Source organism: Berghia stephanieae, chromosome 15 (genome assembly GCF_034508935.2).
Source record: "Berghia stephanieae isolate SIO BIC M18660-M18661 chromosome 15, UCSD_Bste_1.3, whole genome shotgun sequence".
In the NCBI taxonomy this organism is placed as follows: Eukaryota; Metazoa; Mollusca; class Gastropoda; order Nudibranchia; family Aeolidiidae; genus Berghia; species Berghia stephanieae.
In genome coordinates this window covers 9,218,896-9,235,250 of record NC_088374.1, presented here as the reverse complement: position 1 = coordinate 9,235,250, position 16,355 = coordinate 9,218,896, and the positions used below count along the sequence as shown (strand labels likewise).

Here is a 16,355-nt window from a genome sequence, read left to right as displayed (position 1 = left end):
CCCTGGGACACCCTACCCACTACCCACGTCACGCTAACATTTCATTCATACTCCAACCACCATTGAGTAAATACGATACACAAGTTATTTTGCATTTTATTTTATTTGTTATCCACGTTTATTTGTGGATTGTTGTGCTGACGAAGTGTTTGTACCGAAAACGCCCATTGTCTGCATTGTTCTCATACGAAGCCTCTCCAATTTCACTCTTTTGTTAGTATTTTCACGATCACGGGCTTCAAGCAGCCCTTACAGTTTTCTACGATACCAACCTTCATGATGTAAAACCCAATAGTCTTCAAGCAGCCCTTACAGTTTTCTACGATACCAACCTTCATGATGTAAAACCCAATAGTCTTCAAGCAGCCCTTACAGTTTTCTACGATACCAACCTTCATGATGTAAAACCCAATAGTCTTCAAGCAGCCCTTACAGTTTTCTACAATACCAACCTTCATGATGTAAAACCCAATAGTCTTCATGTCGGATATAGCAGATATCCCGTCGCCCTTGATGTCTTTCTGCTCCAAGGACACGATCGCTGTGTCCTTCTCTGCTGTGATGTCAAACATAAACTGGAACAAACAACAAATATATCACGTCACCAAACCCGAAACGTCCATTCTAAAAAATAAAAAAATAAAAAAATTGAGCTTTTATATAGCGCAATATCCACTAAATGTGCTCAAAGCGCTTTACAAGGGGTCCCTGGTCAACAGCAACAGTTAACATCAAGGACGGGACATGACGACTGTTAGGCGATATTACAATTTTTCGGACAAAGACAACGCTTTTTACGGCCAGGTACTCATTTTACACCTGAGTACGGTGAGAGAATGTGAATAAAGAGCCTTTTCCAAGGACTCAACTATGCGCCGAGCGCGAGGCTCGAACCCAGGACCTTCCGATCCGAAAGCGAGTGTCATAGCACTAGACCACACAGCCATTCTATCTGTTTTCGTAATCAAATTGAAGCTTACATTCAATTTCACATTGTAACTTATTGTTGTTTTGTAAAGCCGGTTTTGAGCAACCAATTATGTATAGTACATATTACTTGTGACCCCTCGTCTCAAAACGGTATTAAGTCGGGATGACTAAGATGCTGAAAATGGAATTTATAGCCAGAAATATCATGCATAAGTTGAGTTTATATACTTTATAGAGGAAAAGGAATATCATATTTTACCGTTTTAAATACCAACGTTTTATATTTTTGACCAGTTTAACTATGCTTTGACTTTTCAGCATCTGGTCCATCCCGACATAATACCGTTTTGAGACAAGGGGTCACATTTGTACTTAATGCTTTTGTACTTTATGTTATCATCACATTCAACGAGTTTCTCCTACCTGGGGATTTCTCAACACCGTGTCACTATCCAAATTGTTGCCCCCGTTCATCCCGCTGTGCGACCAGGACGAGAACAAGACGGTCTCCTGCCATTGTTTTTTCATGGAGAAGAAGGACGTGTTCAGGAAATGGCAGATGTTGATGTTGGTGAAGATGGACATGAAGTCTTGGTAGGATATCCTGAGTAGATCAAAATAATAATAATAATAATAATAATAATAATAATAATAATAATAATAATAATAATAATAATAATAATAATAATAATAATAATAATAATAACAATAACAATAATAATAATAATGATAATAGACTCTTATACAGCGCACAGTATCCTGAACAATGAGGCTCTTGGCGCTTTAAATTACATCAACAAAAAACGATATAAAAGTACATGACATCAAAAAAGAAACGTGCTCAAGGATTTCTCGAAAACAGACAATGATTTGGCTTTCAGGATGCTCTGTGGAATGGTGTTCCATACAGACGGACCAAAGTGAGAAAAGGACCTTGTTCCCGCCTTTGTACGAATACGTGGGGTACCCAAACGGGTGGTGTCAATGGAGGAACGCAAAGGTCGGGTTGTCGAATATTTCTTGAGGAGTTCTTTGAGGTAGGGAGGTGCAGCGTTTTCCAGACAACGATAAACTAGGACACACGCTTTGACCCTTTTCTCAACATGCAGCCAGTGTAATCTTCGAAGGAGAGTGTGGCAACTCCGCCTTCGAAAGACCAATCTGGCAGCATTGTTTTGGGCAATATTATTATTATTATTATTATTATTATTATTATTATTATTATTATTATTATTATTATTATTATTATTATTATTATTATTATTATTATTATCAAAGTGTGAAAGTAACATTTAATTGAGCTTTTATATAGCGCAATATCCACTAAACGTGCTGAAAGCACTTTACAAGGAGTCCCTAGCGGACAGCAGCAACATTTAACATGTAGGACGGGACATGACGCCTTTTTAGGCGATATTACAATGCTTTTATTTTCGGACAGAGACAACGATGTTACTGGCCAGGGTACTCATTTTACAACGGAGTACGGTGAGAGACATGTGAGTAAATGAAAAGCCTTCTCCAATGACTCAACCATGCGCCGAGCGAGCGAGCGAGGCTCGAACCCAGGACCTTCCGACCCGAAAGCGAGTGTCATACCATCACTAGACCACATTGCCACACATAATGATCAAATTGTTTAGCCAAATACATATATGTATACATTGTCGCCATAGATTCTCAACTTTGTGTTTATACATTTTTATGCATGCCACGTCTGTAAACGAATTTCCATTTTTTTTTTGATGAATAAAGTATATGTTATTATTATTATAAGCTACTACTACTACTGCTACTACTACTACTACTACTACTACTACTACTACTACTACTACTACTACTGCTGCTGCTACTGCTACTACTACTACTACTACTACTACTACTGCTGCTGCTACTACTACTAATGGTTCAAAAATCTGTGAATAAAGATATATCTGCCATCATTTTAATGCAGGTATTGATATCTACATCAGTTGTTTCTTTGTTTCTTTGAACAAAAAAAAAATTAATAAAAACTCCCTTTATTCATCCCATTGGGGACATTTGTCTCTATGGTCTATTCCAAGGGAAAACTGGAATAACCCAGGCGTTAGCCGCAATGCTGCGCCGCAAATTGAGCTAGGACGAGGTGACTTGCTCAAGGCCACACGGACAGCGCAGCGGCGGGAGATCGAACTCGGTACCTTTCGGGTACGAAGTAAAGACTACCGTACCCCTTAGCCACCCTGCCATTTTGTTTGTTTGTTTGTTTCTTGTTTTTCATTATTCAAACCAAGGCCAAGACTAAGAACTCCGGCCAGGGCCAGGACAAAACTAAATAATCTCATTCCAAGACAAAAAAAAATCAAACCAAACTGTTGGAAAACAGATATATGAGGGGATAGAAAACAGAGAACGTGAATTTTCTATCGGCAGACTATGGGAGGTTTTTAAAACATCCCCATAGAAAAACGACCTGTCAAATATTTTTCTACAGAGAGGAACTAAAACACATCTCCGTCGTCTATCTGGAAGTTAGTAATGTATTTATGTCTTCATTGTTTTTTGTTGTTGTTTGAAGAAGGGTTTTGGGCCCGAAACGTTCCGTGTTTGGTATTTTGTTCTTTTTTTGGATCTGTTATATTCATTTTTGTTTATGACCTTTTGATACAGCTTCATATTCAGGTAAATAAAAGAAGAACTTACTGTTTGGAAAAGATCATATGAATACTTTCTTGACTTAGTAGTGGTGGTGGTATTGGTGATGGTGATGATGATGATGATGATGATGATGATGATGATGATGATGATGATGATGATGATGATGATGATGATGATGATGATGATGATGTTGATGACAATGACAATGACGATGATGATGATGGTGGTGGTGGTGGTGGTGGTGATGGTGACGACGACGATGATGATGATGACGATGATGGTGACGATGAACTAACATTCATAAGGCAGCAGCTTCTTATGGTTCACACTATTATGTTATGACGATCGACCCAATCAGCAAAGTCCGGTCCGCATTCGTGCACCGTCGCGAACCCGCCCGGTAGCATCGTCACAACACACCTTTCGACTAGATGCTCTGCCGTTTCGGGTTCTTGCCCACAGCGTGGACATAAAGGACAGGAAGTTAGACCCCACTGATGTAACGCACCGGCCGTTAGGCAGCTCCTCGACCGAAGCCGATTCGCAGCTACCCAGTGTCTCCTCTTACTGGTATCAAAGCCTGGCAACTTCTCACCAAGCTTAGAGGAGTGTAGGTCCCCGCCCCCGCGAGGGATTGAATTCGTCCAAACCGACTTCCATCTCGTATGTGCAGCTCTGTCCGTAGTCAGGGATTCTGCGTACAAGGGTTGCCGGGACTTATTTCGGCTCGAAACGGGGGCACCGTTCATTATGCGCATGAGAGGGGTATCCCCATTCCCTCTCTCTTTGATCTTACTCAGCCAGTTTCCCGTAATGGTCTCCCTCCGGACATCGGGGGGCTGGATCGCTGCCATCACCGGGCCCCATTCTCTAGGGGTTGTTGCTAGCGTTCCCGACACTATGTGCATCGACTTGCGAAGTTTTACATCCACCTTCTCAACGTTTCTGCTTCTACCCCACACTGGAGCGCAATACTCCGCGGTGGAATAGCATAGTGCCAGGGCGGATGTTCTCAGGAGCGCTTGGCTAGCGCCCCAAGTCGATCCCGCCAGCTTCCTCAGAAGACTATTCCGCTTCTCTATCTTCCGGGCAACCCCTTCGAGATGAACCCGATAGGTAAGGCTGCGATCCAGCGTCACCCCTAGGTATTTTGGACGCGGCTCATATGGGAGTGGCTGGTCCCCGACTAGGACATTCAGTTTACGGGTGTGCCAACCACTGCATAAGTGAAATGCAGTGGCCACGGTTTTTGAAGTGTTCATCTTCAGGTACCACTTGTCAAAGTAGGATTTGAGTCTGGTGACGTCCTCGCTGAGTACGCTCTCGAGACGGGTCCACACTTTACTCTGAGTAACGAGTGCCCAGTCGTCTGCGTATCCCAGCCTCAGGGAGGAAGTGTTCGGCATATCGCTAATGTAAACGTTAAACAACATTGGCGCAAGTACCGACCCCTGAGGGACCCCATTCTTCAATTTCCTAACTTTGCTCGTGGCATCTCCCAGCGCGACGTGGAATTGCCTTTCCCCTAAGATCGAAGAGAACAACTTCAAGGTCTTTTTGCACCTTATGATTTTTGCAAGTTTGAGCATTAACCCATCGCACCAGACCGTATCGTACGCCGCTGATAGGTCTATAAACACAGCACCTGTTTGCTGTTTTCTCTCGAACCCGTGCTCAATATGCTCTGTAAGGGCAATGACCTGCTCCGTGGTGCACCTCCCTTCCCTGAAGCCTGCCTGCTCAGGTGGCAGGGCAGCGTCTAGGACCGGCCCCCATCGGTTTAATAGAACACGCTCCAACAGTTTGTAAAGACAGCTCAGCAGCGATATGGGTCTGTAACTGTCTGCCTCCTTCGCCGGCTTCCCTGGCTTCAGGATGGCAACTATCTTCGCATGCTTCCACACTTGTGGAAGCTTTCCGTTTGCAAGGATGTCAGACATTGCCTCTGCTAGCCAGGCCCGTGCCCTGGGGCCCAGATGCGTCACCATATCGGGATATACACCATCTATCCCAGCTGCTTTGCCGTTCTTCACTTCGCTAATGGCTGCACCCACTTCTCGGGGACTGAACGGGGCCGTCCAGTCCGACTCCTCCGCAGGTAGCGAGTCCAAAATCGTACGGTACGCCTTGCGGACACCGCGCTCAAAAGCCTGATTAGGGACCCGCTTGCTACGGTTCTTAATATTCTTGGCAATTGTGTCTGCCTCGCATTCCGGTGCAGCCTTCGCGAAATTCCGATCTGGGTCCAATTTCTTTATCAAACGCCAAGCGTGGCGGCTGGAGTGTGTAAAGTCGAGACTTTCCACGGTCTCCTGCCACCGTTGCTTCCTTCCCTCTGCCAGAGACTGGAGTAGTCTATCGGCTGTGTCCTGGGACTGGGTCTGCTGGTACTCTCGGTACAGCTCTTCCGACTCTGCTGTCCAGCAAGGGGTGTAGAATTTCCGTTTGCCCCGTGGAATAGAGCGTTGAGCGCTCTTAACCAGTAGCCTACTAAATCTGGTTATATTCTTGGACTTGGGAGGAATGGCAGGGCAGACCTGCTCGATATAGGAACTGAATTCCTCCCAGTCAGCCTTCCTGAAATTCCATCTGCAAAGTGGGAGAGACTGCACCCTCGGTATTGTCACCCCAGCTGTGACAAGAACCGGCCTGTGCTGGCTATGCGGAAAGTCCCCGAGGACTGTCCGCTTCACCTGCAACGGTTCACCGTTCGCGCCTTTCGTTACGAGGGTGAGGTCTGGAGTATACTCCTTCTTATGGCGGGTACCCCGGAAGGTACCCTTGGCTGTAGGATCGTACACTAGGTGTAGATCATTACAGTCCATCCATGAGCGGAGTTGTCTTCCTGCCTCGTTGCAGTCTCGGTAGCCCCATTCGTGATGGTGGCTATTAAAGTCTCCCAGACAGATGGAAGGATGGCTGACCACCGGTACCGGTGGTGTAGTCCAAGTCGCTCTAGGTGGTTTGTAAATATTATGCAAACACAGTCCACCTACTTCCACGGAAATTCGGTTCACCCCATTGCTGTCCGTTACGCTCTCAATGACCCTTACCTTCGATGGCTCTTTAGCGTAAACGCTAACCCCTCCTTTGAGCCTCGAAGTGTCCTCGCGTTGGACCACCGTATAGCCTGGGATCTGGAATCGGGAAGATTGCGCGCCTGAATAAAGGTGGGTCTCCTGTAAAAGGAGGATATCAACGCAATGAACGGCCAGTAGCTTTGATAAAAGCTCGTTTTTTGCCATACTCTGGCTCTCGACGTTCAGGGACAATATACGCGTCAGTTCGCCATCCCCGCCGTCGCATTTTCCAATCGGCAGGCCGCGGATCGATTGATGCATGGGACGTTTGCTTTTTTCTCGGACGTGCCGACGACCCGGGCGACACGAACGCGGTATTATTTGGCTAGGCGGCAGACCGCTTCGCCATTGACGGGACTGTTTGGGACTCGACATAAGGACAATAGTGTGGCGCCCGGGATAGGGCTGCTATTCGGGCACCGGGTTTGGATCAAATTTAGTCACACACCGGGGCGAGCAGCTCATGTGGCTCGTTGGCTCGATACCCGGGATGGTCTCGTGACGGTCGACCGGGATTTACACCTTTGCCCTCCCGTGTGCCTCAAGCCCCCTCACCAACTGCAAGGTAAAGATCCACGAGGGGGTTCATAAGGCAACTCACCTTTTTCACATAAGCACTAAGCCATTTATCCTACTATTTCAGGCAACAACAACAACAACAACATGAACAGAATTAACCAGTAGATTTTTGACCAATCAAAACATGAAATTTGTGACACACACGCGATCGGACAACATGGTTGGATGTTAATAAACAATAAATTGGAAGAAATCGACCTCTCTCCGATCATTGTTATTGTTTTCATACCGCCAGATGGTGACCATGATTTTCTCGATCATAAAATTATAATCATTTGAATTTACACTGAATACTTTTCTGTCTTTGTTCTTTTGATCCAGCCGTAGAACAGTGGGTATTTTACTTAGACACATACCATCGATAGTAAATAGTGTGTCGTTTGCTTATGTCAACCAATCGCTGTCATGTTTGTTTACAGTATGACGACTGTCCGAGAGGCGTGGTTATCTAAGTACCAATTGAACACAAAAACTTGAGCTTTTTTTTTTGAGCTTTTATAGAGAGCAATATTCACTTAATGTGCCCAAAGCGCTTTACAAGGGGTCCCTATGCGCCGAGGGAGGCTTGAACTCAGGACCGTCAGATCCGAAAGCGAGTGTCATACCACTAGACCACATAACCGCACCTGTCTGCTGTCAACTCACCAAAAGTCCTCTTCTTTGTCGTACTTGACTCCAATTTTCTCCCAATCCAATACTGTCATTTGACTCATTTCCTTGGATCTGGCAGGAGGGGGGGGGGGGGGGGTTTAGAGGGGGAAGGGGGGGGTGAGGTGGGGGGGGGGGGATGAGGTGGGGGGGGGGGACAAATAAATAAAATAATGCATCACCAACCGAGTCAAAACCGTATCACGTCTGGAGTTTTGTTTTTAACGGTTTTACAGCGCTCACAACACATTTAGCATGTCAGGAGGTTTGTTTGTTTTGATTTTAACGGTTTTACGGCGTTTTCAACCCATATAGCATGTCAGGATGTTTGTTGTTTGGTTTTTAACGGTTTTACGGCGTTTCCAACACATATAGCATGTCAGGATGTTTGTTGTTTGGTTTTTAACGGTTTTACGGCGTTTTCAACACATATGACATGCCAGGAGGTGTGTTTGTTTTGATTTTAACGATTTTACGGCATTTCCAACACATATAGCATGTCAGGGGGTGTGTTTGTTTGGATTATAACGATTTTACGGCGTTTTCAACACATATAGCATGTCAGGATGTTTGTTGTTTGGTTTTTAACGGTTTTACGGCGTTTCCAACACATATAGCATGTCAGGATGTTTGTTGTTTGGTTTTTAACGGTTTTACGGCGTTTCCAACACATATAGCATGTCAGGATGTTTGTTGTTTGGTTTTTAACGGTTTTACGGCGTTTCAAACACATATGGCATGTCAGGAGGTGTGTTTGTTTTGATTTTAACGATTTTACGGCGTTTCCAACACATTTAGCATGTCAGGATGTTTGTTGTTTGGTTTTTAACGATTTTACGGCGTTTCCAACACATTTAGCATGTCAGGGGGTGTGTTTGTTTTGATTTTAACGATTTTACGGCGCTTACAACACATTTGGCATGTCAGAGGGTATGTTTGTTTGTTTTTTTTAACGGTTTTACGGCGTTTCCAACACATATGGCATGTCAGGAGGTGTGTTTGTTTTGATTTTAACGATTTTACGGCGTTTCCAACACATTTAGCATGTGAGGAGGAATTGGACTAAATAAAGAGTGAATTCAAAATTAACTCACTCAATCCTAGAGATTTTTGCTATTTTTTCAAAATTGGAAAAAAAAATGTATTAAAATGAGCATGTACATAGATACTTTTATTCAACTATCATTAACACGCAAAAAAAACACTCAAAAAAACATTAGCTGTGATACTACGCCTATAATTTGTCTAAGAAAAATGTGGTAAAATAGGTATGGGGTAAAAGTAGGCCGGGTCTACTACGACGGATATAGTCGGTGTTAGGGTTGAGTGAGTTAAAAATATAAGATTAGTAATTCATAGTCTGTTTTTTTTTTTTTCAGTTTTTGCAATGTATAAAAAAAAAAAATAACGATAGTATTAAAATGTAAGCTCCAGTTTATTAACCCTCTCCTTACCACCTACAGCAAAATCGTCACATTTGTTACGACTCGATATACTTTTGTCTTATTAACTCACTCAACCCTAACACCGACTATACCTGTAGTTTACCAGGGTTACTTTTAGCCCATGCCTATTCATTACATTTTTCTTAGACAAATTATAGGCGTATCTAGTATCAAAGCTAATGTTTATAGTTTTTGCATGTTAATGGTAGTTGAATAAAAATATCTATGAACATGCTCATTTTTAGTACATTTTTTCCCATTTTGAAAAGTAGCAAAAATCTCTAGGATTGAGTGAGTTAAGACTTATTTTTTACATCACAAACTTTGAAGAATGATCTTTGTTTAATTAATAAAAACATAAAGGTTGTTTTGTAGTATATAGAGCTTGTTTGTGTTTAAAAAAAATTCATTTTTCAGCTGGGTAAGCCTGTCATTTTTGGGAAAATACTGAAAAGTATCGGTAAGGAGAGAGTTGCACGAAGAAAGATACTGTGGTCGTTTTGGGTTTCATATTTATCAACAAAACACGGTGAATAAATTGAATTCACTTTAACTCACTCAACCCTAACAACGACTTTTCCCGTAGTTTACCCAGGTTACTTTTACTTTACGAGAAGACAGATGATGGAGGAGGAGACACATTATATCAAAGCTACTGTTTTTCAGTTTTTACATGTTGATGATAGTTGAATAAAACTATCAATGTACATGCTCGTTTTTAATAAGATATGAAGTGAGTAGAAAGGTGCCAGAAGACAATAGAGAATAAATTTTTTTTTTTTCCGCGGCGGTGGTGGGGTTTGAACCTGCGACCTTATTGGTACGACAACTCCGCCTGGCAGGTGAGAGCGTGGCTCTACCGTGTGAGCTATCCACGAACACAAAAATATTCGTTTCAAACCCAAAGTCATTTCTAGATCCCTCTCTCACCCACTTCTTGAGATCGCCGATTCGTTCACCACCATCGCGAAATAATTTTGACCAGCAGTTAAGCTTAATAGCCAATATTCTCATCACAAACATATAACATAGAAACGATTGAGACATTGAGTATGCTCCGGTGTATGGGGTGAATTTTTAATTCAGAAAAGTGAGTGGAGCAGGCACTTATGTTGGTAACAACAAGATATGAAGTGAGTAGAAAGGTGCCAGAAGACAATAGAGAATAATTTTTTTTTTTTCCGCGGCGGTGGTGGGGTTTGAACCTGCGACCTTATTGGTACGACAACTCCGCCTGGCAGGTGAGAGCGTGGCTCTACCGTGTGAGCTATCCACGAACACAAAAATATTCGTTTCAAACCCAAAGTCATTTCTAGATCCCTCTCTCACCCACTTCTTGAGATCGCCGATTCGTTCACCACCATCGCGAAATAATTTTGACCAGCAGTTAAGCTTAATAGCCAATATTCTCATCACAAACATATAACATAGAAACGATTGAGACATTGAGTATGCTCCGGTGTATGGGGTGAATTTTTAATTCAGAAAAGTGAGTGGAGCAGGCACTTATGTTGGCGATGTTAGGCGTTCGATTTGGTTTGTTCTTAGTTGTAATAATAGAGCCTGCATTTTCTTCCCCCGCATATTTCATTGCCGCTTGCGTCTCTTTCCATTCATTGTTTGGATTACTGTTTTGCTTTATTCTCTATTGTCTTCTGGCACTTTTCTACTCACTTCATATCTTGTTGTTACCAACATAAGTGCCTGCTCCACTCACTTTTCTGAATTAAAAATTCACCCCATACACCGGAGCATACTCAATGTCTCAATCGTTTCTATGTTATATGTTTGTGATGAGAATATTGGCTATTAAGCTTAACTGCTGGTCAAAATTATTTCGCGATGGTGGTGAACGAATCGGCGATCTCAAGAAGTGGGTGAGAGAGGGATCTAGAAATGACTTTGGGTTTGAAACGAATATTGTTGTGTTCGTGGATAGCTCACACGGTAGAGCCACGCTCTCACCTGCCAGGCGGAGTTGTCGTACCAATAAGGTCGCAGGTTCAAACCCCACCACCGCCGCGGAAAAAAAAAAAAATTTATTCTCTATTGTCTTCTGGCACTTTTCTACTCACTTCATATCTTGCTCGTTTTTAATACAGTTTTCTTTCAATTTTGAAAAGTAGAAAAAATCTCTAGGATTAACTCTATCCTTACCAGCTATTTTTAAAATTTTCCCCGAAAATTCACTCCAATCCAACGCAAGAATAGACTTTTCTTACTCAAATAAAAAAGTAACAAGTGAGCTCTACAGCACAGTCTTTAGAATCTACAGCTGTAATCAAATAATTTATTTAAATTTTGGGATGTACAAGAGAAATCAGAATTAGAAAATTGTCTGTTGCATCGTAACGAATGTGACGATTTTCCTATGGGTGGTAAGGAGAGGGTTAAGTGAGGTAACCACACCATTGACACATTTATCATTTGTTCTTTGTGTTTCATTCATCGTATTTTGTTTTTACAATGTTAAACTTTTAAACTACAATTGTCTTCTTTTTTTTTTTTAATTGGGCAAAAATTTAATTTCTCCAGCAACAGGACTCAATAGTCGTGACGTCACTTCCTTCGTAACGACGCATAGTAACTTAGTAACTGGTTCTAAACGATCGGAACAATGGCGGACGCGCTTATGAAATACTTCACCGACGAGCATAAAAGTATCCAGAGGAACAAAAAAAACATTATAAATCTGATCATGTTTTGGCTTTTACACATTCTGATCACAAGATATGTGAAAATGTTATCTATTTAGAACCAAACTGCTGGTTGCTGGGCGGACGTGACATCAGACGAAGAAAAAACAAACAAAAAAAAAAATCAATGCTGACCCCCTTTGCCCGTAGTTAACTACGCCACTGCCATATTATCTCATTCATCTGTGGTGTTTCATTCATCCTGTTTTGTTGATAAAGGGGAAACCCGAAACGTTCATTTGATCTGTTTTTGTAATTAAATTGAAGCTTACATTCAACTTCACGTTATTATTTATATCAGAACAGAAAGCATGTTTACGTATTTAAAGTTTTCGACAGGATAACTCGTCCTTCAAATATTGATTTCGTATCATGACCTTCACCTTGGCAAAAACTCTGAAATTAAACCTGAGATTTGCAAAGTTTGTTTTTTTTAACAGACGAAGGTCATTGATTTTAATCGATTGTTATTTGAAGGATGAGTTTTCTGGTCAAAATTTTAAATACATTTTTTTTCTCACAAAATGTTGACTTAGGGATTCACTGTGTTATCCCGTAGCCATCGTTAACTCATAGCCTGACACTGACCAAAACATGACGTCAAAAGACAAGTCTTTTGCCACAAAAGAAAACAAATCGTGAGTTGTATTCAATTATTCAACCAATGGGACCACTTGTTTCCTTGAGCACGATGCGGCTATGTGGTCTTGTGGTATGACACTCGCTTTCGGATCGGAAGGTCCTGGGTTCGAGCCTCGCTCGGCGCATAGTTGAGTCCTTGGAAAAGACTCTTTACTCATATTCTCTCACCGTACTCAGGTTTGAAATGAGTACCTGACCTTTAACAGCGTTGTCTCTGTCCGAAAAAATTTGTAATATCGCCTAACAGGCGTCATGTCTGGTTCTACATGTTGCGTGTTGCTGTTGGTCAGGGACCCCTTGTAAAGCGCTTTGAGCATGTTTAGTGGATATTGCACTATATAAAAAAATCTCAAGAACTACTAACGACAACTCATAAGACGCCGCATAAACCTAATAAATGACGTCAAATTGTAAGTCTTAGAGAGTTCTAGTGTCAGGCTAAAATTAACAGACATGGCAAATTGGAAACTTTAAATTAAGTAATTTTTATGTCAATTTTTAGTAATATGACAAGGAAATTATTATTATTATTATTATTATTATTATTATTATTATTATTATTATTATTATTATTAGTAGTAGTAGTAGTAGTAGTAGTAGTAGTAGTAGTAGTAGTAGTAGTAGTAGTAGTAGTAGTAGTAGTAGTAGTAGTAGTAGTAGTAGTAATAGTAGTAGCAGTAATAGTAGTAGTAGTAGTAGTAGTATTAGTAGTAGTAGTAGTAGTAGTAGTAGTAATAATAGTAGTAGTAGTAGTAGTAGTAGTAGTAGTAGTAGTAGTAGTAGTAGTAGTAGTAGTAGTAGTAGTAGTAGTAGTAGTAGTAGTAGTAGTTGTAGTTATTATCATTATTATTTAAGTAATACAGAGAATTAAAGATTCGTAATTTTCCATAAAAGTTAGTAATTGGCCATGAAATTTGTCTAAAATTCGTAAAATAACGAAAAATTCGTAAGATTCGGCAGGTATGTAATATTGACGATGGCCAAATACTAACTTTTATGGAAAATTACGTATGTTTAATTCTCTGTATTACTTAAATAATAATGATAATAACTACAACAACAACTACTACTACTACAACTACTACTACTACAACTACTATTACTACTACTACTACTCATTGCCTTTTTCACCCTGGGTCAGGGTATAGGCCAAGACAAACAGTTTCCATACTTCTCTATCCTGAGCTAACAAGCTAAAAAAAGGATTTGGTTTGTCCGTCTGCTTTTCAGTAACGGTTTGAGTTTAACGGAAAGGGGTGTTAACCCTTTGCCAACCCCCAACCTGGAGGACCAGGTGACTCAAAGCTGGGGGAATCACACACCATTAGTCGCCTTTTACGACACGCTGGCTTGGCGTTGGGCTATTCTTGACCCTCTCAGTTGAGGAACCCCGGACACCACACGGGGAGGCTACGCTACGGTTATCCCCAGAATAAATTCTTACTTGAGAGACCAAGCACCAGTCCACTTGGAGCCAACGCCTGGGGGAGAATAGAGTCGGAGTAGGCGGAGATTATTGGTGCCGAGTTTGGAGCGCAACTTCGAACCAGGTTCTATCTCCTTTACCTGCAGGGTTGGAAAATAGAAATGGTGATGAGAATGGGGTATAACCATATGTGACCCAACGTCTCAAAACGGCATTATGTGGGAACGAACCATATGCTTAACTCACTCAATCCTAGAGATTTTTGCTACTTTTCACAATTTGAAAAAAATGTATGAAAAATGAGCATGTAGATAGATAATTTTATTCAACTATCATTAACATGTAAAAACTAAAAACAATAGCTTTGAAACTTCGCCTATAATATCTCTTAGAAAAATGTAATAAAAAGGCTTGGAGTATAAGACACTCGGGTGACTTGACTTACTTGACTTAGATGCCTTTCGCGTCTCGACCGAAAGATCGGGTCGCCTTGGCTGTTTCCAGTATTTCCTGTGTGAGGTGTCTCCAATATTGCCGGTTCTCTGCTAGGGTTCTCAGATTTTCAAGGTCCCCTGCCGTTATGAGACTAATGCTTTGTCCAAGTGTTGTGAGGTTTTTGTTTAGGATCACGGGGAGTGTTGTGATCGGTCTTCCTCTGAAAAGGTTCCCGTGTTTTTGGAAGTATCCCGACATGGCTTGGTTTGCTGGTATGTTTTTGTCCCTGCGTAGTATGTGACCGAAAAGTTGCCATCGTTGTTGTAAAATGTCAAGGGAGATTGGTCTTTCTTTTGTGATCTTATAGAGTGATTCATTTGAGATCTTTTTGGGGTATTTGATGTCCAGTACCTTTCTTAGCTGTGTGCGATGGAAGGCATCCAGATGTTCTTCTTCGGATTTTGTCAACGCCCAAGTGCCGCAGTTATACAGAAGTACCGGTTTTACAAGAGCATGGTACAGTTTCAGTTTGGTTTTTCTCTTTATTTTGTCACCTCTAATCCATACATTGGTGAGTTTACTGAGTGCGGCGTTTGATAGCTGTTTTCTTCTTTGTACATCCTCGGTGTCTCCAATTAGTGAGCCGACTTTCTTTGTTCTTTTCCATTCCTCTTTGTTCCTCGATATTGTTGTAAATTCGGTTTTATTGGCATTGACTTGGAGGTTATATTTCATGAGGGTATTTTGTATGATGTCTATATTTGCTGGTGTTGATCCAATAAAATCGACATCATCTGCATAGGCGATTTCTCTAGGGATTGCATTCTCAATATGAGTCGTTGGTTTTGGAATGACTTTTCGAACTTCTTTCAGAGCGTGTTCTAAGTATATTGTGAACAGAATCGGGCTCAGACTATCTCCTTGGGGGGTCCCGATGTTACTTTCGAACTGCGTCTGTTTTGTGGCCCCGTATATCCTTGGTTGTATCTTTGTGTTGCTGAGGAGAAATCGGATTATTCGGAGCTCGTCTTCGTCTACTATTTCTGTTAATATCTCCAAAAGTTTTCCTCTGTCGATCGTATCAAAGGCTGCGGACATATCGATTCCGGTTATTGTTATGGATATGTTTTCTTTGAGTGCCTTTGCTGCCAACCATTTATGTGTCCATACAACGTCCGATGTGCTTCGGTCTTGGCGAAACCCGCTTTGGCTATGTGATAGATAATTTTCTATTTTCGGTCTAATTCTGTTGAGGACAATAGTTGACAGTGTTTTTCTTATGGTATTCAGTAATGTTATTGGGCGCAGGTTGTTTACGGGTCCTTTCGTTTTTCCTGGTTTTTGTATTGTAATTAAGACACCGCTGTTTATGTCCCAGTCTTTGTGTGTTGAAAATGTTTTGTTCATTATGTTTGCAAAGCTCAGATCCAGGGAGAGGGTACCGCATTTCAGCAGTTCAGCGGGAATTTCATCTTCACCTGGGGATCTGTTATTGTTTAGGCACGTTATGCTATTTCTAACTTCAGTTGGTGTGATGCGGTTGTTTAGGTCTCTAGGGTTTCCTGAGAAGGGCGATATTTGTGAGACTTGTTTGTGAAATTTCTGCTGGAAGTGGTCAGTTACAATGTCAAGGATATCGTTGGGATTTGTTGTCTGTTTGCCAAATTTATCCTGTAGTTTTGGGTTCTCGAATGGTTTTCGGTTCAGAGATTTCGTCGCTTTGAACATAGACGATGCGTTATTTTTGGACTTTTCTATGTCTTCCACTTTTTTGTCTAATTCCTCGTTTCTGTGTTTTATTGTAAGTGATCGGATTGAATGCAGTATTTTGTTT

General features: G+C 41.6%; 1 protein-coding gene across 2 annotated transcripts in view; it reads right to left on the bottom strand.

Moving 5' to 3' along the window:
• The window catches only part of LOC144960262 (calpain-5-like), an 83,726-nt gene that overhangs the window by 22,911 nt on the left and 44,460 nt on the right, over positions 1-16,355 (bottom strand). For both annotated transcript variants that reach the window (XM_078893297.1, XM_078893298.1), the window contains exons 8-11: positions 14,105-14,226; positions 7,875-7,952; positions 1,354-1,534; positions 453-575 (exon numbers count right to left, since the gene is read on the bottom strand). In XM_078893297.1, coding sequence (XP_078749423.1) covers positions 453-575; positions 1,354-1,534; positions 7,875-7,952; positions 14,105-14,226 — 504 coding nt within the window. The remainder of the gene's footprint in view (positions 1-452; positions 576-1,353; positions 1,535-7,874; positions 7,953-14,104; positions 14,227-16,355) is intronic.